At 45.7% G+C, this 24,922-nt stretch overlaps 1 protein-coding gene, 2 long non-coding RNA genes and 1 other non-coding gene across 12 annotated transcripts in view; 3 read left to right on the top strand and 1 right to left on the bottom strand.

Moving 5' to 3' along the window:
- Positions 1-16,449, top strand: LOC105467068 (uncharacterized). Its single transcript, XR_978599.2, has 4 exons — positions 1-329; positions 2,517-2,546; positions 4,776-4,857; positions 5,495-16,449. It is a non-coding gene; the product is annotated as an uncharacterized lncRNA (long non-coding RNA).
- On the top strand, positions 5,226-5,426 carry LOC112424136 (small nucleolar RNA SNORA74). The gene has a single exon (XR_003014807.1). It is a non-coding gene; the product is annotated as a small nucleolar RNA SNORA74 (small nucleolar RNA).
- On the bottom strand, positions 7,341-24,197 carry LOC139363758 (uncharacterized). The gene is made up of 4 exons (XR_011624650.1): positions 23,956-24,197; positions 16,431-16,558; positions 12,734-12,785; positions 7,341-7,470 (listed from the first exon to the last, which is right to left on the bottom strand). It is a non-coding gene; the product is annotated as an uncharacterized lncRNA (long non-coding RNA).
- The window catches only part of LOC105467067 (matrin 3), a 39,299-nt gene continuing 36,793 nt past the window's right edge, over positions 22,417-24,922 (top strand). For 2 of the 9 annotated variants that reach the window (XM_011716401.3, XM_011716396.2), the window contains exon 1: positions 24,334-24,487. Coding sequence is in view for 2 of the 9 variants with exons in the window: in XM_011716403.3 (XP_011714705.1) it covers positions 24,663-24,710 (48 nt within the window). In the remaining 7 variants the exon portion in view is untranslated. Of the gene's footprint in view, positions 22,435-24,279; positions 24,711-24,922 lie in introns of those variants that run through there. The other 7 variants (XM_011716402.3, XM_011716397.3, XM_071098338.1 and 4 more) reach the window with 6 other exon arrangements.

Genomic DNA, 24,922 nt, shown 5'->3' with positions numbered 1-24,922 from the left:
TCCACTAGGACACACAGATTCTCTCCTGAGCAGCTGTGAACTATGCGCCCCTTCTACTCTTAAGAGATGGATTGGGAGTCCAACAGACGCAGCCATTGCACAGACCCCAGCCCTTCTCTCCTATAAGAAGCAGGTTCACCTCTGCCACCGCACTCCCATTTTTTTTTTTTTTTAAGCCCGGCCTTTCCTAGGCGGGGTCAAGGGCCCCGCCCACCGAAGCCACGCCCATAAGCCGCCCCGGGGCGGGGCTCCCCTCGGCTCCCGGCTGCCCTTTCCCCTCCGGCCTCTGCCAGTGCTGCTGCGCCCTGCGGAGCTCCGAACACGTGCGCGTGAGTAAGGACCCCGAGGGGAGAGTCCTTGGAGGTTTCCCAGCCTGGGGAAAGAAGCAATGTAGGGTGGCTTCTGCCGGGGCACGGGATGAAATTGGGGTTCGTCCCCTCGTGACCCCGAACTTGGAGGGCATCGGAAAGAGACCTGGGTCCCGGAGTCGTCCCCTGTTTTTGTACCGTCCCTCTTCTCCCTAGGGAGTCCCCTACAGCCTGACTCTGACAGCCTCCATCTCCCAGTGCCAGGGGCAGGGACTTTGGAAGGTTTGTGAGGAACAAATGTCCGGTGGAACTGAGTCAGCCCCTTTAACCTGAGCCTTGAAAGGGGCACGCTATTTTTAGATCTGTTTTTAGACCCAGCGAACAATGAACCCTCTCTACTCATTTTCCTGTTTCTCTAAATTATTTGGAGGAAGTTAGGAGTGAAATTTGGGGATGGCTGGAAAAAGGTATGATCTTAGCCTTATATAAATTATAATGGTGACTGTGAGGCCGGGCACAGTGGCTCACGCCTGTAATCTCAGCACTTTGGGAGGCCCAGGCGGGCGGATCACGAGGTCAAGAGATGAAGACCGTCCTGGCCAACACGGTGAAACCCCGTCTCTACTAAAAATACAAAACTTAGGAGAATCGCTTGAACCCGGGAGGCGGAGGTTGCAGTGAGCCGAGATAGCACCACTGCACTCCAGCCTGGTAACAGAGCAAGACTCCGTTAAAAAAAAAAAAAAAAAAAGGCCGGGCGCGGTGGCTCAAGCCTGTAATCCCAGCACTTTGGGAGGCCGAGGCGGGCGGATCACGAGGTCAGGAGATCGAGACCATCCTGGCTAACACGGTGAAACCCCGTCTCTACTAAAAATACAAAAAGAAATTAGCCGGGCGTGGTGGCGGGCGCCTGTAGTCCCAGCTACTCCGGAGGCTGAGGCAGGAGAATGGCGTGAACCCGGGAGGCGGAGCTTGCAGTGAGCCGAGATCGCGCCACTGCACTCCAGTCTGGGCGACAGAGCGAGATTCCGTCTCAAAAAAAAAAAAAAAAATAGTGACTATGTAGAAATATTTATTATCATTTGTGCAAACATTTTGGTTATTTTTTTTGAGACGGAGTGTCGCTCTGTCACCCAGGCTGGAGTGCAGTGGCAAGATCTCGGCTCACTGCAAGCTCCGCCTCCCGGGTTCACGACATTCTCCTGCCTCAGGCTCCCCAGTAGCTGGGACTACAGGCGCCCGCCACCACGCCCGGCTAATTTTTCGTATTTTTAGTAGAGACGGGGTTTCACCGTGTTAGCCAGGTCTCTATCTCCTGACCTCGTGATCCGCCCACCTCGGCCTCCTAAAGTGCTGGGATTACAGGTGTGAGCCACCGCGCCCGGCCTAACATTTTGGTTATTGCTCTTAATCAGTAGTTGAGGTCTTGGCATGACTACTGCCTCCAATTCCCCTCATATCCAATACTGCAGTTATTTTTCTAAGTGCTGTTTTTATTGTCTTTCAGGAAGTCTTATATTGGACTATCTAGTTTTCCCACTCTTCACTGCCCATTTCTCTCACTGGATAACTTTTCCCTTTTTACTCACTCATATTCACCATCTGAGCCTTTTTTGGAATGTAGCTCCTCAGGTGTTTACAGAGTGCCCACACTATACCAGACATTATCCTGGGGGTTAGCTTATATCACTTAAGCCTCCCAACCACCCTACGTACAGAGTACTATTAGTAATATCCCCATTCGGCTTGGTGTATTCGCGCCTGTAGTCCCAGCTACTCACTCAGGAGGCTGAGGTGGGAGAATCACTTGAGCCCAGGAAGTGGAGGCTGCAGTGAGCCATGATTGTGCCATTGCACTCCAGCCTGGGTGACAGAGAAAGACCCTGTAATATAGTATCTCCATTCTACAAATGAGGAGACTGAGGTATAGAGAGGTTACTCGCCCAGTGTCATTTGGCTAGACACTAGTTAGGCGATAGAGCCAGGCTCCCAGATACTTGTTTAATCGACTCTTTTGCTACTGTTGAACTCCCGTGGTGTATGAGTAACAAGAGGTGAAAACAAAGCTAAACAAGGATAAGCTATTGGTTTTATTGTCTGCTGTTGTTTCTATGGCTCAGGCCTAAGATACCACGTTTTGAGGGCAAGGACTCTGAGCTGCACACGTGTTCACTGTTGGCTGACTAACCTGGAGTTGTTTCATTGCAGAGAGGCCAGCTGTGGCAGATGCAACTGCAGGTGAGTGCAATCCCTTCAGCTCTCTTGGCTCCAGCTGTAGGCAGCTGCCTAGGTTGTCTTGTACCTAGGCAAGTGTTACACTGCTGGGAGAACAGCAGCCAATAGCTGGTTGGCATTCTGGCCCTGGTTCATGCCAACTCTGTGTTGACTACCCCAGGATGCCAGCATAGTTGCTTATCCATCAAGGCAGGGGTGTTTTTTGGCTTCCCTGGGCCACATTGGAAGGATAAGAATTGTCTTAGGTCACACATAAAATATAGTAACACTAACGATAACTGATAGCTAAATTTAAAAAATATTGCAAAAAAAACCCACCCTCATAATGTGTTAAGAAAGTTTACCAATTTGTGTTGGGCTGTGGGTTGGAAAAGCTTGCATTAAGGTTTAATCTGTGAGAGCATGACTTTTTGCAGAGAGAATAAATCCAGACCTTCCTGAATAGTTCTGGTCCAACAGGTTTGGGTAGCAAGAAGTTACTTGAATCATACCTTGGAAATAAAACAAAGCTAATGGGAAGAGGGGGTTGGTAAAAATAGATGGAAAAGTCACACCTTTATTTTTAGTGCCTACTAAGTGCTCAAAGGGGGCCAGATACAATGGGATTTTTGCTAATTTCGCTGAAATTAAAGTGCGTAGCTCCCACTACCCACCATAAAAGCTAGTCATGGCCGGGGGCAGTGGCTCAAGCCTGTAATCCCAGCACTTTGGGAGGCCGAGGCGGGTGGATCACGAGGTCAGGAGATCGAGACTATCCTGGCTAACACGGTGAAACCCCGTCTCTACTAAAAATACAAAAAACTAGCCGGGCGTGGTGGCGGGCGCCTGTAGTCTCAGCTACTCGGGAGGCTGAGGCGGGAGAATGGCATGAACCCGGGAGGCGGAGCTTGCAGTGAGCCGAGATCACGCCACTGCACTCCAGCCTGGGAGACACAGCGAGACTCCGTCTCAAAAAAAAAAAAAAAAAAAAAAAAGCTAGTCATGATTCCCTTTGTAGAGGATTTTACAACCATAGTTATCTATGGGATTCCCTATTAGGGAAACATTGATGGGAATTCACTTTAAAATTATGGGCATTCTCTAGCTCTTTAATAAAATATTAAAATATCGATTGAGGGGGCTCTGGGAACTGAACAACTACAACCACACTAATTTCTCCTTTGGGCTGACAGTATATTCGCTTTAGTTGCTTACTGATTTTCAGAAATGAATAGTTGTTGCCCCATTGAAGTGAGTTCCTTTTATAATTGTTGCCCCATTATTGAGTTCCCTTTGTAGTAATTTTGTTTTGGAATGCTTTTTCCCAAGTGGTTGGGATGATAGGTGTGTGCCACCACAACCAGCTAATTTTTTGTTTGTTTTTTTAAGTTGTAGAGACAAAGTCTCATTATGTTGCCCAGGCTTTAGTAGAGACGGGATTTCACCATGTTGTCCAGGCTGGTCTCGAACTCCTGGGCTCAAGTGATCCTCCTGCCTCCTAAAGTGCTGGGGTTACAGGCATGAGCCACTGCACCATGCCTGGCCTGGAATGCTAATTTTTTGAGAAGAGGTTCTTTTGAGAAGAGATGACCCTCAGTTGCTATGAAAAGTGACATCCTAGTTTCCACAGGAGGAACTGGGGAGGATGTTGGGGGGCAGGGGAGTTGTTTATCAAAGCTTGTTTTGTTAGATCAGTTGGCATTCCCTTAATAGGATTCTCTCAACTAAATATGAGTGCTTTGTGTGAATGCCTCAACTGTGAATAGCCTTTTACATATGGGGTCTTAAGGCTAGTGATATCTGTAGGGCTTGGGGGATGGTTAGCTTTATAGTACTCTAGGCAGGGAAAAGGCAAATAATGGTAAATAAAATAATTCCTGAGGCTGTAGAAATGAGGATAAATCATAAATGGCAAGCAGCATTCTGTTTCCATCTGTCCAGATCAGGGTACTTAGGAGCTGTTGTTTTAGACCGGGGTGCCAAACATTCAAATTCATCGGGAATATAAAAAACAAAAAAGAAATTAGGTGGGTGTGTTGGCATGCATCTGTAGTCCCAGCTGCTTGGGAGGCTAAGCTGGGAGGATCACTTGACCCAGGAGATTGAAACTACAGTGAACCATGGTCATGCCACTGCACTCCAGCCTGGACAGAGTGAGACCCTATCTCAAAAAATATATATATATACAATGCATTGCTATTTATTCACCGTTCTGTGTACTAGATCACTAAGTTTGCTTGTCTTCCTTTTTAGGATGACTTGAAAGTAGGGCATCCTTCACCCATCTGAAGAGAGGAAATAGTGGCAGGTGACAGTCTGCATGTGCAGTTTTCAGGTAAATATCCCTGTTCATTCCAACATTGACTACCTCCTCTGTGCCAGGCCTGTTGGCTAGTTGGTATCTATCAGGAAACAATTGAGAGGTAAATTAACCTATATTTGTAAGATCCATGAAGGAAAGGACAGTATATCTTGTTTTATTCACTGCTAGATCCCAATCACAGTGCTTGGCACATGGCAGGAACTCCCTGAATGTTGGATAAAACAACTGAAAACATGGAAGGGGATTCCTGTTAAAGAGTTTGACAACAGGGTCTGCAATCAGTGCTTCCATGCCTGTTTTGCAGCCAACATTCGACTGATAGGTCTTCTACCTGGAGTGCCTAGGTATCTGAAACAATGAGAAAGCTGTTTCAGGAATCATCCAGCGGTTGTCAGCTATCCAGGCTTGTGTGGTGCCTGTGATGGTGTTACACTGTTGGAAGAGCAAGCACTGTCTTTATTGAGGTTTGGCTCCAAGCACTGTTTTGGTGTTGTAGCTGAGTACCTTTGGGCAGTGTTTTGCACCTCTGAGAGTGGAATGACTCCTCCTGTGGAGTTGGTCCTAGTCTGGGTGCAAACAATTTTTTTCTGTTAGAAAAAGGACTCTGTCTTAGGGACAGCCTGTCATTCTTTTCCTCTTTGAATCCTAGATGCCTTCACCTGAATATCATCTACCCGCATCACGACCCCAGATGTCTGACAGCCCTGTGTGACACCAAGATAAGTAATATATGTAGTCTTCTTGTCATGTAGGTTCCAATTAAATTACTGCAGCTCAGACGGGGGTAGGGTACTTAAAATTATGATTTGAAAAATTATGTAGAGTATCAGAATTTTTTTTTTCTTTTTTTTTTTTTTTTTTCTTTTTTTTGAGACGGAGTCTTGCTCTGTTGCCCAGGCTGGAGTGCAGTGGCTCGATCTCGGCTCACTGCAACCTCCGCCTCCCGGGTTCAAGCGATTCTTCTGCCTCAGTCTCCCAAGTAGCTAGGACTACAGGCACCTGCCACCATGCCAGGCTAATTTTTTTATTTTAAGTAGAGATGGGGGTTTCACCATATTGGCCAGGCTGGTCTCAAACTCCTGACCTTGTGATTTGCCTGCCTCGGCCTCCCAAAATGCTGGAATTACAGGTTTTTTTGTTTGTTTTTTGAGACAGAGTCTCACTCTGTCACCCAGGCTGGAGTGCAATGGTGCGATCTTGGCTTACTGCAACCTCTACCTCCTGGGTTCAATCGATTCTCCTGCCTCGGCCTCCTGAGTAGCTGGGATTATAGGCGCGCACCACCACACCCAGCTAATTTTTGTATTTTTAGTGGAGATGGGGTTTCACCATGTTGGTCAGGCTGGTCTCGAACTCCTGACCTCGTGATCCATCTGCCTTGGCCTCCTAAAGTACTGGGAGTACAGGCATGAGCCACTGCGCCCAGCCAAGTATCAGAATTTTAGAGAATTCTTAGAATCTAAAGTCCAACCCTTATTTTCTAGAGCTCTGCTGTGCAGTAGCTATATGCTACATGTGGCTGTGTAAGTTGATAAAAATTAATCAATTTCTTAATCTCAGAATCTGTTTCGCTGCTGACTACCCTACTGGAAAACTCAGAGAACATTTCCACCAATTCAGAAAGTTTATTATGCACTGCTGTTCAAAAGCAGGGATCAGCAAACTTGCTGTAAAGGGCCAGATAATATTACATTTGTTCAGCCATGTGGTTTTTGCAACTATGTTTGCAGCTCTAGTGCAAACACAGCCTTAGACAGTAACAAGTCTGTAGTTCTAATAGAACATTGTTTATGGACATTGAATTGGAATTTCATAAAATTTTCAGTGTCAAAATGTTTTTCAATGATTTACAAATTTAAAGACCATTCTTATTTTGAGAGCCATATAAAACAGGCTGGAATTGGCCCTCGGGCTATGGTTTGCCAACCTCTGTCCTGGAGAATGAAATTCAGGCCTTGAAAGTTGAACAGCTCATTAGTGACAGGTTCAGAGCCAGTAGCAACATGACTCCCTGAAAAATTTAACGTTATCAATAGCTTTGCCTTAGAATGTTATACTCTTCATCTTTTTTTTTTTTTTTTTTTTTTTTTGAGACGGAGTCTCCTTTTTTTTTTTTTGAGCCTGTCTCCTAGGCTGAAGGGCAGTGGCCGGATCTCAGCTCACTGCAAGCTCCGCCTCCCGGGTTTACGCCATTCTCCTGCCTTAGCCTCCCGAGTAGCTGGGGCTACAGGCGCCCGCCACCTCACCCGGCTAGTTTTTTTTTTTTTTGTATTTTTTAGTAGAGACGGGGTTTCACTGTGTTAGCCAGGATGGTCTCGATCTCCTGACCTCATGATCCACCCGTCTCGGCCTCCCAAAGTGCTGGGATTACAGGCTTGAGCCACTGTGCCCGGCCTATACTCTTCATCTTTTAGGGCACTAAGGTGACTGCAAGAAATTAACCAGTAGTAAAAATAGTCTGTTTTTGTGTGTTTGGGATTTGTGTTTTTTTTGCATGGGTTACTTATACCAGTTTTCTCCACTTTTAATGTGCTCCAAAGGGAGAAGTCTTAAGAAAGAATAGCAGTCTGCACTTCTCAAATTCAGCCACAATCTCAGTCCAAGTTGGTAAAACCAAAATGGCTCCTAAGGAAAGAGGAAAATTTTGTGTTATGAAGAGTTACAGTATTTTAAATCTGAGTCCTAAAGTTCTTTTTTTTTTTTTTTTTTTTTTTGAGACGGAGTCTCGCTCTGCCGCCCAGGCTGGAGTGCAGTGGCCCGATCTCAGCTCACTGCAAGCTCCGCCTCCCGGGTTTATGCTATTCTCCTGCCTCAGCCTCCTGTGTAGCTGGGACTACAGGCGCCCGCCACCTCGCCCGGCTAGTTTTTTTTTTTGTATTTTTTAGTAGAGACAGGGTTTCACCGTGTTAGCCAGGATGGTCTCGATCTCCTGACCTCGTGATCCGCCCGTCTCGGCCTCCCAAAGTGCTGGGATTACAGGCTTGAGCCACCGCGCCCGGCCGAGTCCTCAAGTTCTAAGCATACAGGTTGTTTTCCTGACTATAGTAGGGCTATCCATGAGCAGAGTTCCTATGTTGCTACTTAAAAAGAGAGAAATAATTGGTATTTCTGTCCTGTATTCAATATCCCAAAAGGCATCAATGGTGTAGTCATGTGCATTTAAATAATTTGATGGGATTTCCTACTTGATAAATAAAGTTAATTATTCACCTACATATCCCTCTTGACTTGTTTTTTTTTTTTTTTTAAGCAAAGAAATTTATTTCCTGGTGAGTCTAAGAAGATTAGTAAAACATTTCAGAGTAGTTTTTAAAATCTTTTTTGATACAGGGTCTCCATTGTGTCATCCAGCCTGGTGTGCAGTGGCACAATCACAGCTCACTGCACCCTCGACTTCCTGGGCCAAGCAAACCTCCTGCCTCAGCCTCCCAAGTAGCTGGGACTATAGGTACATGCTACCATGCCTGGCTTCAAAGTAGTTACTTATTTTTTTTAGAGACAGGGTCTCACTCAGGCTGATGTGCAGTGGCATGATCACAGCTCACTGCAGCCTCAACTTTCTGGGCTCACGTGATCCCCCTGACTCAGCCTCCTGAGTAGCTAAGATTACAGGTGTCACTGTGCCTGGCCTCAAAGTAGGTTTTTTTTTCTTTTCTTTTCTTTTCTTTTTTTTTTTTTTTTTTTGAGACGATGCCTTGTTCTGTTGCCCAGGCTGGAGTGCGGTGGCACAATCTCAGCTCACTACAACCTCCTCCTCCTAGGTTCAAGCAATTCTCCTGCCTTAGCCACCCAAGTAGCTGGGACTATAGTCACACGCCACCACACCTGACTAAATGTTTTTTTGTATTTTTAGTAGAGATGGGGTTTTGCCACGCCACGTCGGCCAGGCTGGTCTCAAACTCCTTACCTCAGGTGATCCACCCGCCTCAGCCTCCCAAAGTGCTGGGGTTACAGGTGTGAGCTACCACACCAAGACGAAGTAGTTTTTTTTTTGTTAATCTTTTCCCGTGCTGCAATGGAAACTGGAATGAGACTGGCAGGGTTACTGGTCTGTAAATACCCAGGCTGCCAGCTGCCATAGGTAGCAGTAAACACAAGTGCCTCTTTTCATTGCTTAGGCCAAGTTTCAGGTCTTAGGCCTGTACCATATTAAGAGGAAAAACTAAAAATGAGGGTTTCCAAACACCCCCACCAACCTTGAATTTAAAAAAAATGAGGGAACCACAATTAATAAACACTATTCCTGGCACCTGTCCATGATTTCACTTGCTGGGTTGAAACAAGCTAGTGTCAGTGGGATTTTATGTTGAAATTTTAGATCATGTCTCACTCAAATTTCAACCAGTAAAGCAAAACCCAAAGGGATAAATTCTGCAAGTCCCAACGGGACACAAAGAGATGGCTAAGTGCCTAGGAATTCACACAAAGGAAAACACCATGCTAAGAGCTACTAATTAAGAACTTAAAAAGAGTGACAATGACTCCTGTGAATGTTGTTTCTTAATTAGGGCTTTGTGAACAGCTCCAGTTAATGGACCTGTCAATGTACTCTTGAAAAACAATTTCACTGAATTAACAAATTAACTGTAATAACTTAAAAATCTCTGCTTAGCAACATCTTTATCCTTAATGCTATTTAGGAACGCTTATAATGAGCCAACTTGCTGAGTCATTAATTTTTCAGTTTAGTAGCCTAGGGCTTGTTCAGAGGAGTCCTTGTTACTTATTTGGCCTTTCTTGCCCTCCAGTAAAGGCCCTTTAGGGTGTAAGAATGTTCTGTGCTGCTTCTTAAGGGTGATATACTCATTGGGAAAGCACAGTAAAAAGGACTTCAAATTTTATTTTATTTCACAATACTTTTAGATTTATAGAAAAGTTGGGAAGATGGTACAAAGAGTTCCCATATATACCTACCCAGTTTCCCCTAATAACATCTTACATTGGTATATTATGGTTGTCACAATTAAATGGGCTAATATTGATACATTAGTATTAACTAAAGTCCATACTTTGTTCAGATTTCATGAGTTTTTATGTAATATGTTTTGTCTGTTCCAGGATCCCACTGAAGATACCACATTACACTTAGGCTCCTGTTGGCCATGACAGCTTCTTAGACTTGTTTTTAATGACCTTGACAGTTTTGTTTTGTTTTTTTTGTTTGTTTTTATTTGAGATGGAATCTCTGTCATCCAGGCTGGAGTGCAATGGCTCAATCTCAGCTTACTGCAACCTCCGCCTCCCGGGTTCAAGTGATTCTCCTGCCTCAGCCTCCCGAGTAGCTGGGATTACAGGCGCAAGCCACTGGGCCCGACTGCCTCCTAAATTCTTTAAACATTCCATTTTCATTCTGTGGTCTTAGTTTATTCTGTCATGTAGAGATTAGTGGTTGAGCCTGTTGTCTTTGAGAGTGGATGCTGTAGTCCTTATATGGCTGATTTTCACCCCATAAGCTTATAGTAGAGGATGGGGATTTCTTTTTTTTTTTTTTTTTGAGAGAGAGAGTCTCGCTGTCGCCCAGGCTGGAGTGCAGTGGTGCAATCTTGGCTCACTGCAAGCTCTGCCTCCCGGGTTCATGCCATTCTCCTGCCTCAGCCTCCCGAGTAGCTAGGACTATAGGCGCTTGCCACTATGCCTGGCTAATTTTTTTTGTATTCTTTAGTAGAGACAGGGTTTCACTGTGTTAGCCAGGATGGTCTCGATCTCCTGACCTCATAATCCGCCTGCCTTGGCCTCCCAAAGTGCTGGGATTACAGGCATGAGCTGCCGCGCCCGGCCGTGGGGATAGGGATTTCATTATCAGCTGCTAAAAGGGAGAAGCCAAGCCCAGAACTAAGGGTTCTGATGAGTTGAAGGAGAGGAAAGATCCCCCTCAAGGCAAAGAGCCTCTGAGTTAGAATCTGTGCTTCACCAGAGTGACAATGGTAGAACTTCTCCTTCTCAGTATTAATTCTTTTGGAGAGAACTCTAGGGTTGTCTAAACCTGTTCAAATAGGCTGGCTACCCCAGCAAGTGATGGGTTGGACGTAAGGCAAAGAACAGGAGGAGTGAAAGGAGGCAGAACAGACAAGTTCTGTCCCAGCCTCTGCTACCTCTAACCCCATGGCATTCTATCCTTTTCTACACTGGGCTTCCTTTTCTTACCCCAACCACGATCTGTTCTTCCAGGCAGTGTCATTTAGTTTTCCAGGCACTTGACCTCCTTCTGATTTGTGTACTCCCTCCAAGGCTGAGTTGCAGTGAGTGACAATAATCTGTGCTAATTACTTATCTTGCCAGAAGACTCACACCCTTTTTAAAGGGTTTATGGCTTTTATTAACTGAATTCTATGCTAGATGTTAGGGATAAATGGTTAACAGGACACAGTTCTTGCTTATCTTGCTATGGTCTGTCAAGCCTTATGCAGTCTAGCCTTATCTCTCTCAGCCTCTTATCTTTATCACCCTTAGATTCCCTTGTTGGCCACCCTGGTTTCTTTCAGTCTTTAATTAGCCTTTTGTCGCTACCTCTCTACACATGCTGTTTTTCCCTTCTGGTTCCATCTTGACATTGCCTATTTTGAGATCTCAGCTTAGTTGCAGAGAAGCTGCCTTCCCCGTCTGGCCACCATGTGGTACTATAACTATGTGTTATAGTACCATGTTGTACCGTAGAGCTAGACACAGGTGCCATGTTGTGTCTTGAAATGTGTTCACGAGCTTCCAAAGGTTTACCTCAATCCCCTTTAGTCAAGAAGCCTCAATTCTACTGACAGTTGGTAATAATAACCTCTCTGTCATAATGTACCCAAAACAGAGTAAGAATATCATGCTTTTCAGTAATACTCCAGTGAGAGAGGCTAAGAATACTGTTTTTGTTCTTGTAAAAGAATTTTTTTGGACATGAATACAAAGGTGTCAGGTTACCAAATCATTTACTAGTAAACCGTAACAATATATAGGAAACTAAATGTAGCCTTTAAACATTAAGTGATGATAATGGATTTGGCTGGGCATGGTTGCCTAGAATCTCAACACTGAGAGGCCGAGGAGGCTGGATCACTTGAGGCCAGGGCAGGACCAGCATGGCCAACATGGTGAAACCCTGTCTCTACAAAAGAAAAAAATTAAAAAATTAGCTGGGTGTGGTGGTGCATGCCTGTAATCCCAACCACTTGGGTGGCTGAGGCACGAGAATCACTTGAACTTGGAAGGCAGAAGTTGCAGTGAGCTGAGATCGTGCAACTGCACTCCAGCCTGGGCAACAGACGGAGACTGTATCAAAAAAAAAAAGAAAATAATGGATTTTCAGAGACTTGCTATTTAGATTTCAGACATCTGTTAACTAAAACACATGTGCGGGCTTTTGTTATTATTTTAGTAATCTGTAAATACCTTTATATTTGAGAAAATTTGTGAAACATCTTTGTAAATTGACTTGCAGAACCTCTCTTACAAGCAGGCATATTGGTAAGTAGCTGCCAGGATATAACTTATAACTAGATTGAAGTGTATAATTATAACATGTTTATTATTCTGGGGTTCTATAAAAAATAAAATCTTTGAATCTATGATTTTTGTCATTGAGGTATACTTTGGGACATGTGACGCCATAGAATATCAATACTATTTACTACATGTTGACCATGTTAAATACATTTAATACATCTCTTCTTTTAACAGCCCTACAAGGTACATGTTACTTGCTCAAAGTCACAGTCACACAAGAACTTGTGTGGTGTTGAATGAATCTGGCTCCAAAAGTAGTGTTTGGTTTAGGAGCTTTCATGTATTAAGTCTTGTAAATTTCTGCTTCTTCAATCATCAACCTCGTTCAATCTAACATCTTGAAGGTACTACTCAAATGCCTTACTTACAGATTCTTACACCAATTCCAAATGCCAAATACCTTGTTTCAGATGGTCAACATCTCGGCTACTCTTGCAGTGGGTTCTTTTGTCCTAATGGAACAAAACATATAGTCTTTTAGATTTTTAAAAAATATTCCTCTGGAAAGCCTTAATGAATGCCACATTCTAATCCCTAGTCTTGCCCTATGATATGATTTATCACTTTTTTTTAAAAATTCCTCAATGCGGCCGGGCGCGGTGGCTCAAGCCTGTAATCCCAGCACTTTGGGAGGCCGAGGCGGGCGGATCACAAGGTCAGGAGATCGAGACCACAGTGAAACCCCGTCTCTACTAAAAATACAAAAAATTAGCCGGGCGCGGTGGCGGGTGCCTGTAGTCCCAGCTACTCAGGAGGCTGAGGCAGGAGAATGGCGGGAACCCGGGAGGCGGAGCTTGCAGTGAGCCGAGATCGCGCCACTGCACTCCAGCCTGGGCAACAGCGTGAGACTCCGTCTCAAAAAAAAAAAAAAAAAAAAATTCCTCAATGCTTGCCCTGTTGTGTCTTGAAGAAACTATGGGTTATTTTTATTTTTATTTGAGACAGAATCTCGCTCTGTCACCTGGGCTGTAGTGCAGTGGCAAGATCTCATCTCACTGCAACCTCTGCATCCCAGGTGCAAGTGATTCTCCTACCTCAGCCTCCTGAATAGCTGGGATTATAGGGGTACACCACCACACCTGGCTAATTTTTATATTTTTCTGTGTTGGCCAGGCTGAACTTGAAATTCTGACCTCAAGTGATCTGTCTGCCTCAGCCTCCCAAAATGCTGGGATTACAGACGTGAGCCATCACCCCGGCACTATGACATTTAAAAATCAATTCCTCAAGGGTTTACTTAAATTTTTAGAAGATGGAGATGAAGTTGGGTTCCCTTTATATATGTATATTCCTGCTAAATTGGGGATATAATAAGATTTGGGGCTGGGCATGGTGGTGCAAGCCTGTAATCCCAGCTTGAACCAAGAAGGCCCGAGGTTGCAGTGAGCAGAAATGGAGATTGTAGCACTGCACTCCAGCCTGGGTAACAGCAAAACTCTCAAAACACTTGAATAGGCACATTGTAAAATTATTACATGATAATACAACACAAAGTAATTCTTAGATTATTTCAAGAATATTTGCGGTTAATTGGTCTAAAAAATTACATAATCTCCCTACATGCTAAAACATTTGCTGTCTGGGCATGGTGACTCATGCCTGTAATCCTACCTCTTTGGGAGGCTGTTGCAGGAGGATCCTTTGAGCCCAGGAATTCAAAGCTGCCATGAGCTATGATGGTACCACTACACTCCAGCCTGGTGAAAAGATCCTGTCTCAAAAGAAGCATTTGCTAAAATGGTCGACATTCGGCACTCCCCAAGCTTACAAAATGTATCTGACTGCAAAAGCCACAGTAATGCTTAATGAAGAAACCCTGGATGTCTATCAGTTAAAAAGAGAAAGCTTCATTCAAGGCTAGCAAAGGCAATTAGGCAAGAAAAGGAAATATATGAAAGGGAAAAAACGTTAAAATGAGGTAAGATTACTTGGAATGCTGTATCACCTGAAAATAGTTAATTGAGGTAGCAAGTAATCAGTTTTAATACAAATTTGTGCTTAACAAGGGGGATAAGTAGGAAATTGAAAGGAAAGTAAGGCTAGAATAATTAAGTTATATATGAAGAAGGCATTGGAATGATGACTGTACAATAGAGGCCTAATAAAGTAAGTCATACCATGTCCAAGGAATCTCAGCATAGAATGGAAATTGTCAGTTTACAACAGTTGCTTTTGTAAACACTTGCTTTTGTAACTGGACAAGATGATTCTAACATTCATATGGAAAAATACAATGATAGTATTCTGCAAAATTAAGGGTGAAGAAGGAATAAAACACAAAAACAATAGAAGGTAGCTCAGGCTTGTAATCTCAGCTACTAGGGAGGCTGAGGCAGGTAGATTTCTTGACCCAGGAGTTCAAGGTTGCAGTAAGCTGTGGCTGTGCCTCTGCACTTCATAATCTCAGCTACTCAGGAGGCTGAGGCAGGAGAATCCCTTGAACCCGGGAGGTGGAGGTTGCAGTGAGCCAAGATCCTGCCACTGCATTCCAACCTGACCAACAGAGCAAGACTACGTCTGTGGGGAGGGGGAGGGAATTCTGTGGAGTGATTGGGGTGTAGCCAAGTGGAGGCTCCACTTTTACTTGTGGGTGACATGATCTGTCACCTGGAAGTTCAGCTGGGCTTGCTGACTGTAGCATCTTTGCTCTTTTCATATGGCTTGAGATTCTCACAGTATGGCAACAAGGTTCTAAGTGGATAAAAGCAGATCTTGAAAGTTCATTTCTGGGCTGGGCATGGTAGCTTATACCTGTAGTTCTGGCACTTAGGAAGGCAAAGGCGGGAGGATTGAGTGAGTCCAGGAGTTCGAGACCAGCCTGGGCAACATGGCAAGACCCTGTCTGTACAAAATTTTTTAAAAAGAAAACATTAGCCAAGCGTGGTGATGGGCATGCCCCCAACTACTGGGGAGGCTGAGATGGGAGGATTGCTGGAGCCTGGGAAGTCAAGACTGCACTTTAGCCTGGGCAGCAGAGCAAGACCGTCTCAAAAAGCAACCGCACCAAAACCAAAACAAAAGTTTGTTTCTGTATTCTATTATTCTGTAGGGTAAAGCCAGTCACAGGGCCTTCCAGATATAGGGTGAGGGGAAATTAATTGCGTTTCATGAGAACAGCAGCACAGAATTTGTGGCCATATTCAAAAGAATATGTATATATACACATATACACATATATATGTACATAAAATGCTTTGTATATGTATAGGAACTTCTTAGAGCACATAAGAAATATCATAGTAGTTGCCTTTCTTATTGTAGGTATATCTAAATCAGGAAACTTGATAGGACATCAGTAAGGTGGCAGAATAGAACCGTCTGGTGCTTAGGACCTCACAGAAACACCAATTTGAACAATAATCAATACAAGAAAATACCTTCATAAGAACTAAGGAAGCCGAGTGGCAGATAGTACCTGGGTATGGCACAGAAATAAGAAAAGATGCAAGTGAGAACCGGATTTGCCTTGTATGCAAACTCTAGCCCCACCTCAGTAAAACCCAGTGACTGGCAGGCCCTCACAGCCTCATACTCCAGGCTGGTACCTGCAACTCCAGGTCAGGTTCAAGTACCTGTGGACCTACACTTCAGGCTGGCTCCCACATACAGGTTTCAGGCCCACTACTGCACATCCAGGTAGGCACTGTGCACACCATAGCCTACCACATGGTGTGCACAGTGTCTGGATGAACTGACTGCTGAAAGATTTTCTCAGTTAAAGCCAGGCGTGAAGACCAGAATAAGTGTCCCCTTAAAATGTGCTGATACTAACGCATGGCCTTAAGGATCATAAACAATCAGGGAATCACAGAAAGGTGCAAAATAAATCACCAGCAACCCTAAAGAAGTGGCAATTTATGGACTGCCTGACAATTAAAAATAATGTTATTGAAGAAGCTCAGTGAGCTACAAGGGAAATCCAGATAGAGAACTAAATGAGGGCTGGGCATGGTGGCTCACGTTTGTAATCCCAGCACTCTAGGAAGCCGAGGCAAGCGGATCACCTGAAATCAGGAATTCCAGACCAGCCTGGCCAACATGGTGAAACCGTATCTCTACTAAAAATAACAAAATTAGCCTAGTGTGGTGGCACATACCAGTGATCCCAGCTACTGGCTAGGGAGGCTGAGGCAGGATAATCCACTTGAACATGGGAGGTGGAGGTTGCAATGAGCCAAGATCACGCCATTGCACTCCAGCCTGGACAATAAGAGCGAAACTCCATCTCAAAAAAAAAAAAAAAATTAAATGAGATCAGGAAAACAAGACATGAACAATATGAAATTCAACAAAGAGAAATCATTAAAAAGAAACGGGCCTGTAATCCCAGTTACTTGGGAGGCTGAGGCAGGAGAACTGCTTGAACCTGGGAGGCGGAGGTTGCAGTGAGGCAAGATCATGCCACTATACTCCAGCCTGGGCAAGAGAGCCAGACTCTGTCTCAAAAAAAAAAAAAAAAAAAAAGGAATAATAGTACGTTACCCTCAATGGTAATTAAAATGTGTTATCAACTGCTTAATAGAGCATGTAAATAGTGGTCTATTCTACTAGACTCCTGAGCTCCATGAGAACAGAGACCTTTTATTTTGTTTCCTATTGTGTACTGGCAAGTGCCTAGTACACAATAGTAACAAACAGTCTCTCAAATATTAGTCAGCTGCTGAATATCAAATGGTTGACCTCAAATTTAGGACTTTTACCTTTGTCAAGCTTAATTTTCTCATCAAAAGAAATTTCGAGAAAAATAATGTTATTGATGACAGGACTCCTCATATTCACCTAATACATTTTAATGGATTTTGTGGTGTCAAAATATATGCCTCCAATCTTTTCTTGCTTTTTCCTCTACTCAAAATTGGAAAAGGTCCTCATTACCATCTCAAATCCATACTCTATTTTGGCATTGAAAGTTTCATCACAGGGCCGGGCGTGGAGGCTCACGCCTGCAATCCTAGCACTTTGGGAGGCCAAGGTGGGTGGATCACCTGAGGTCAAGAGTTCGAGACCAGCCTGGCCAATGTGGCGAAACCCTATCTCTACTAAAAGTACAAAAATTAGCTGGACGTGTTGGCGTGCGCCTGTAATCCCAGCTACTCGGAAGGCTGAGGCAGGAGAATCACTTGAACCTGGGGGAGCGGAGGTTGCTGTGAGCCGAGATCGTGCCATTGTATACTAGCCTGGGCAACAACAGTGAAACTCTGTCTCAAAAAAAAAAAAAAAAAAAAAAAGACAGTTTCATCATTAAGCTGTACCAAACTTGTCACTTAGACCTTTCAAAGCCTCACCAGCAGTTCTTGCTTTGAAAGGCCCCATTCTTTACCATTCCTGAGGCACACCCACTCCCACACCCAAATGTGAATATAGCTTTTTACCCATCCCTGTTCACAAACAGGCCCACTTTGAGGGCACAAACAGCCCCACTTTGAGGTCAAACTCCTTGTCAATCTCCATCAAACCAAGATCCTGAGGGCTGGAGTTTTGTCTTTTCCATCATTGTAGAATGTCCTTCATGAAATAGGCATTTGATGAATGAAATCTTGCATTAATTTTGGTGGCCGGGCATGGTGGCTCACACCTCTAATCCCAGTACTTTGGGAGGCCAAGGCAGCCGGATCACATAAGCCCAGGTGTTCAACACCAGCCTAGGCAACATAACAAAACCCCGTCTCTACAAAAAATACCAAAAAAAAAAAATTAGTTGGGTTTGGTGACGTGCTTCTGTAGTCCCAGGTACTCGGAGGCTGAGGTGGATGAACACTTGAGCCCAGGAGATCAAGGCTACAGTGAGCCAAGATGGCACTATTGCACTCCAGCCTGGGAAACACAATGAGACCCTGTCTCAAAAAACAAACAAACCAACAAACAAAAACCAAACTTTTGTTTCTTTTGTGTCTTTTTGCTGATAAGCCCCAAGCACCTGTTATATTTCTTTTGAATCTCCCACATCATCACTAAGTTCCTCAATAAATAATTACTCAGTTGAAAAAGTTTGACTTTCTCTGCACAATCACCAGATGGCATTAGAACCTTATGCAAACATGGGTAGGTGTGTATCTGAACTGAGATTTGATAGGTGGTCATGTTTCTGTCTGCTAGAGGACCAGAGGCTGTTTCATCTAAGAGTTGAGAACAAGATCAGTTGGAATCAGACTTGCAGAGTAGAAAGCAGATCAGCTTTTGAGTGGAAGACTCAAGAGTCACTGAAAAGTAGGATCCCCTCCAAAAAAATTTTGTCTTTCCAAAGCTAGCTACTTGGTGGGTTTAAACATCATCTCTTTTTTTTTTTTTTTTTTTTTTTGAGACGGAGTCTCACTCTGCCACCCAGGCTGGAGTGCAGTGGCGCAATCTCGGCTCACTGCAAGCTCCACCTCCCAGGTTCACGCCATTCTCCTGCCTCAGCCTCCCAAGTAGCTGGGACTACAGGTGCCCGCCACCACGGCCGGCTAATTTTTTTTGTATTTTTAGTAGAGATGGGGTTTCACCATGTTAGCCAGGATGGTCTCGATCTCCTGACTTTGTGATCCATCTGCCTCGGCCTCCCAAAGTGCTGGGATTATAGGCATGAGCCACCACGCCCGGCCAAGCCCAACTAATTTTTTGTATTTTTAGTAGAGACGGGGTTTCACCATGTTGGCCAGGCTGGTCTCGAACTCCTGACCTTGTGATTTGCCCACCTTGGCCTCCCAAAGTGCTGGGATTACAGGCGTGAGCCACCATGCCTGGCCAACATCATCTCTTGAGGGAAGCCCCAGCCCTCAAGCCTTTATGAATCCTACCAAATTCCTTTTCCAAGCCTTTCAAATGATTGGCCTCAAAGATGTGAATCACATTTTGTAAGCTTTGCTCAAACCTTGAAAAACAGAACATAACATACAGATGTAAGATTGCAGTTCCACTTTCACAATGGCTATTTAAACATTTTCCCTGCCTGGGCGTGGTGGCACACGCCTGTGAGTCCCAGTACTTGGGAGGCTGAGGAAGGAGGATAGCTTATAGCCCCAGAATTAGAGGTTACAGTGAGCCACAATCAAGCTACTGCACTCCATCCTGGTGACAGAGCAAGACTCCATCTCTAAATATATAACCTGTCTCTAAATTTATATATATGATAAAAAATAAATACATAAATATATAAATTTCCCTCTTATAGCTCCAGCTCTCAACAGAAGACTTTCTCACAGAGAAAACTGAGGTTACTTGACTATAATGTCCATGTCTTCCTTCTACCAATCTAATGAAATTTAAACACCATCTGCTCCATACTTCCTGTTACTGTAAAGGAAATTATATTGCTTCCCTATCCTTTTAGGAACCTCTGTTATGGATTATCCCATCTCCTTGTATTTCCAACAATTTCTTCGCTAAGATATCCTTACTGCCAATTAGTTGTGGTCAAGTCCCTCACATAGTAAAACAAAAAACCCTTAATCCTGCTTTCTCTCCTCTAGTCTCTTCATAGCCGAAATTTTCTGCATTGAATAGTTTTTGTCTTCCTTCTTCCCATATTCAGCCCTTCCAGTCTGACATTTCACGCGTTAGTGGAAGCAACTCTCAATGTTACCACTGATACCCATGTTGCTAAATCTTGTAGATGTCATTGGTCTTCATCTTGACCTCTTTGTAGCATTTGACCCTGTTGATCACTTTGTCCTAGAAGTATTTTTGTTGTTGTTTTCAAGGCAACACAATTTCTGTGCTTTCCTTGCTCTGCCTTCCCCTCACATATACATATATTTGCTTTTCTCTCCCTACCTCTGTCCACTAAGTGTCCTGTGCTATACTTGATTAAAGTTCCTCAAGGATTGGTGCTCAGGCCTCTTTTTTCACTGCATCCACTTTTTTTTTTTTTTTTTTTTTTTTTTTTTTTTTTTTTGAGACAGAGTCTTGCTATGTTGATCAGGCTGGAGTGCAATGGTGTGATCTCGGCTCACTGCAACCTCCGCTTCCCAGGTTCAAGCGATTCTCCTGCCTCAGCCTCCCAAGTAGCTGGGATTACAGGCGAGCACCACCACACCCAGCTAATTTTTCATATTTTTGGTAGAGACGGGGTTTTACCATGTTGGCCAGGCTGGTCTCAAACTCCTGACTTGAAATGATCCACCTCCCAAAGTGCTGCGATTACAGGCATGACACCGTGCCTGGCCGCTCTTTTTTTTTTTAAACAGGGTCCCGCTCTGTTGCCTAGCTGGAGTGCAGTGCCACCCCCTCCCAAGCTCAATCGATCCTTCCACGTCAACCACCCCAGACCCTGTCTACCCCCGCCCCAGAGTAGCTGGGACTACAGGCGCGTGTGCCACCATGCCCAGCTAATTTTTGTATGTTTTATAGAGACATGGTTTCACCATGTTGCCTAGGATGGTCTTGAACTTTCTGGCCTCCAGCGATCCGCCTGCTTTAGCCTTCCAAAGTGCTGGGATTACAGGTGTGAACCACCACACCTGGCTTTAAGTTTATTTTTCAACTCCTGTTACTTCATTTACAGTATTAACTTGTAAATTTGTCACTAACCCACAATCTTTGCCTGAGCTCAAGACCCATATATCCTTACCTTAAATCCATATCCTTACCTTAAAATTTATGTGTCCCCAACTGAACTTGTGTTGGATAGCATTAAATAGGATTTGTGGCTGGGCGTGGTGGCTCAAGCCTGTAATCCCAGCACTTTGGGAGGCCGAGACAGGCGGATCACAAGGTCAGGAGATCGAGACCATCCTGGCTAAACGGTGAAACCCGTCTCTACTAAAAATACAAAAAATTAGCCAGGTGTGGTGGCAGGCGCCTGTAGTCCCAGCTACTCGGGAGGCTGAGGCAGGAGAATGGCGGAAACCCGGGAGGCGGAGCTTGCAGTGAGCTGAGATCGTGCCACTGCACTCCAGCCTGGGCGACAGAGCTAGACTCCATCTCAAAAAAAAAAAAAAAGAAAAAAAAATAGGACTTGTATTACCCAGTTTACCTTAGATTCTGCATTTCAATTTGTAACCCCAGGGAAATGGCCCTTTCCTACATCTCCAGCCCTTTTTATGTCTATGCACAGGAGGCTGAGGTGGGAGGATTGCTTGAACCCGGGAGGTGGAGGTTGCAGTGAGCCATGGTCACACCACTGCACTCCAGCCTGAGCAACAGAGCAGGACCCTGTCTTCAAAAATAAACAAAATAACAACAACAACAACAACAAAAATCTGCAGTTTCCCAAAGTCTACCTCAGAGTTTTCACACATTCTGATCCCTCTGCCTGGGGATGCTTTATTCCCTTCACCTAGTTAACTGCCTACTCATTAGATATTAACTCAAACCTCAGTTTCTCACGAAAGCTTCCCATCCCCTCAGATTATTCACTCATCTCAAATACACACGTATTTATTGGTTCAAAGTCTGCATTAAGTGTAAGCTCCATGAGGGCAGTGCCTTTGTCTCCTTTCCTGCTGTTTGCCTGAGGCCTAATATATTGACACAGTAGGTACTCAAGAAATATTTCTTGTATCACTGACTAAATTAGATTGAGATAAAGTAATATTGTGAATCAGTGGCTTACTACTTATTTTGTAGATAAAACATTTTACCCTGTCCTGAGATGGTAACTTCATTTTTTTTTGAAAGGGAGTTTCACTCTTGTTGCCCAGGCTGGAGTGCAATGGCGCGATCTTGGCTCACCGCAACCTCCGCCTCCTGGGTTCAAGCGATTCTCCTGCCTCAGCCTCCCGAGTAGCTGGGATTACTGGCACACACCACCAAGCCCGGTTAATTTTTGTATTTCGAGCAGAGATGGGGTTTCTCCATGTTGGTCAGGCTAGTCTGGAACTCCCGACCTCAGGTAATCCGCCCGCCTTGGGCTCCCAAAGTGCTGGGATTACAGGCGTGAGTCACCGCATGGCCAAGTAACTTCATTTTTATGGCTATGCCATTTCAGGTAGTGCCTTGTTGAGTCATCAAGACTCCACTGACTAGCTTTTTCACCTCTATTAAATTACATAACCTTTTTTTTTTTCTTTTTTTGAGACAGTGTCTGACTCTATAGCCCAGGCTGAAGTGCAGTAGTGCCCTAGGCTCAGGGCAACCTCCGCCTCCTGCTCAAACAATCCTTAGCCCCGTCCTCCGTACCAGGTGAGTAGCTGGGACCACAGGTGTGCACCACCACGCCCAGCTAATTTTGTATTATTATTATTATTATTGTAGAGACGGAGTTTTGCCATGATGGCCAGGCTAGTCTGGAACTCCTGAACTCAAGTGATCCACCCGCCTCGGCCTCCCAAAGTGCGGGGATTACAGGCGCCATCTACCGTGCCTCAAATTACATAACCTTTTAATGTCTCAGTTTTGTGATCTACCAAATGGTATCCCCTAGTAGCCGCCTCTCAAGGTTATTGTAGGGTCATGTGTAAACTGCTTATTGCATTGCCCACCCTATAGAAAGCACTCCATATTATAACCATTAACTGTGCTGGAAAATTCCCAACTCTCCAGATGCGGAGTTCTGCAAGGATGGTTGGGGAGAGAGTTGCAGCCAGATTAGGTCTCCAAACAATTTACTTAAGCCTCTGAAGGCCGGAGCTCAAATCCCGCCAACCCGGGTACCTAACCAGTACCTCAGTCCCAAGGGTGCAGTCAAATTCACCAAAAAGCGGCGGTGGTCTTTCCGAGGGAAAAGGCTCGCCGTCCTCCGCCTCAACGACCCTCCTGCACAGAATTCTTGGTTTTAAAAACCAGCTGGCCACTTTGGGAGGCCGAGGCGGGCGGATTACGAGTTCAGGAGATCGAGACCATCCTGGCTAACACGGTGAAACCCCGTCTCTACTAAAAATACAAAAAGAAATTGGCCCGGCGTGGTGGCGGGCGCCTGTAGTCGCAGCTACTTGGGAGGCTGAGGCAGGAGAATGGCGTGAACCCGGGAGGTGGAGCTTGCAGTGAGCCGAGATCGCGCCACTGCACTCTAGCCTGGGCGACAGAGCGAGACCCCGTCTCCAAAAAAAAAAAACAAACCAGGCCGGGCGCGGTGGCTCAAGCCTGTAATCCCAGCACTTTGGGAGGCCGAGACGGGTGGATCACGAGGTCAGGAGATCGAGACCATCCTGGCTAACACAGTGAAACCCCATCTCTACTAAAAAAATACAAAAAACTAGCCGGGCGAGGTGGCGGGCGCCTGTAGTCCCAGCTACTCGGGAGGCTGAGGCAGGAGAATGGTGTAAACCCGGGAGGCGGAGCTTGCAGTGAGCTGAGATCCGGCCACTGCCCTCCAGCCTGGGCGACAGAGCGAGACTTCGTCTCAAAAAAAAAAAAAAAAAAAAAAAAACCCAAAAACCAGCTGGCTGGGCGTGGAGGCTCACGCCTTTAATCCAATGCTGAGAGGCGGAGGCGGGAGCACCGCTTGAGCCAAGGAGTTCCCTCCAGCCTGGGCAAAATAACGAGACCCCTTCTCTGCGGAAAAAATAAAAATAAAAATATTAGCTGGGCGTGGTGGTGCAAGCCTGTAGTCCCAGCTACTGGGGAGGCTGAGGTGGGAGGATCTCTTGAGGAAAGGAGTTCGAGGCTGCTGTGAGCCGTGATAACGCCAGTGCACTCCAACCTGAGCCACACAGCGAGACCCTGCCTCAAACAAACAAATAAATAAATGATAAATAGACATACTTAAATAAAAACCAGCCAAAATTGTATCGTTTTCCCTTTGTGGCCTCAATATCTGGCGCTTTCCACCATTCCTTGGCAAACTGAGCAACCAGAGAGCATAAAAGTCGGGTCTGAGCCAGGGACTCTTGCGAATCGCTTCTAACGCATACTCTATTTAAATTTTGTATTATGCTATTCAGGAGGTTGACAAACAGCCTTTTAGGGAATGGGACTCGAACTCGTAAGCCACGGACGTTCCTCCATTTCCCGCCTCAGCTGGATGACGAAGAGGGATCTCCAGGATTAAAGAACAACTACCTCAGGCTAGGGCGCGAGCGAGGTGCGCGCGCCGAGTAGGGGGAGGGGCCTGGCGCGCGCCGAACTGGACCGAGGGGGTGGGGGCGAGCTCTCTCGCGAGAGTGGGTTTGTTCTTGGGCTGCAGCCGCTGCCACCACCTCTCGCCAGCGCCGTTGCTGCGGGGGATTGTGGGAGCCTTCGCGTCCCGCTCGCTGGGAGAGAGGTACCTCTCCTTTTCCCTCTCCCTTTCCCTAAGGTAGGCGTGAAGCGGGTAAGAGTCGGGGTGGGGTGGCTGGGGGCTCTCCGTGTCCGCCGGGAGGGGACAACGACGGCGACAGGGGCTGTGGGAAGCCGGCGGCGCGCCTTTCTTGCTCGCTCCCGCTCTGCCTCCCTCCGCGCTGCGTATGTGAGCCGCCTGATCGGCGGCCGCCATGTTAGGAGCGCAGTGGCGGCGCAACCAGCCTTCTCGGGCGGTGGAGGTGAGCGGTCCGGGAGGGAAACACGCGGCCGGCCGAGGGCCCAGGGTGCGGCGGGAGATTGGGGGTCAAGAGGTGCGCTGACCGGCCGTGCTTCCCGCGCGTCCTGGGCTCGTTGTGGGCGGGGGCGGGACGACTAGCCCGTTACACGCGGGCCGCGGCGCTGAGGAGGAGGGAGGAGCTCGCTGGAGGCCTGAGGGACAGACTGTCCATTG

This window comes from Macaca nemestrina, chromosome 6, assembly GCF_043159975.1.
Source record: "Macaca nemestrina isolate mMacNem1 chromosome 6, mMacNem.hap1, whole genome shotgun sequence".
NCBI classification, from domain to species: domain Eukaryota; kingdom Metazoa; phylum Chordata; class Mammalia; order Primates; family Cercopithecidae; genus Macaca; species Macaca nemestrina.
This window is presented reverse-complemented; position numbering and strand designations above follow the sequence as displayed.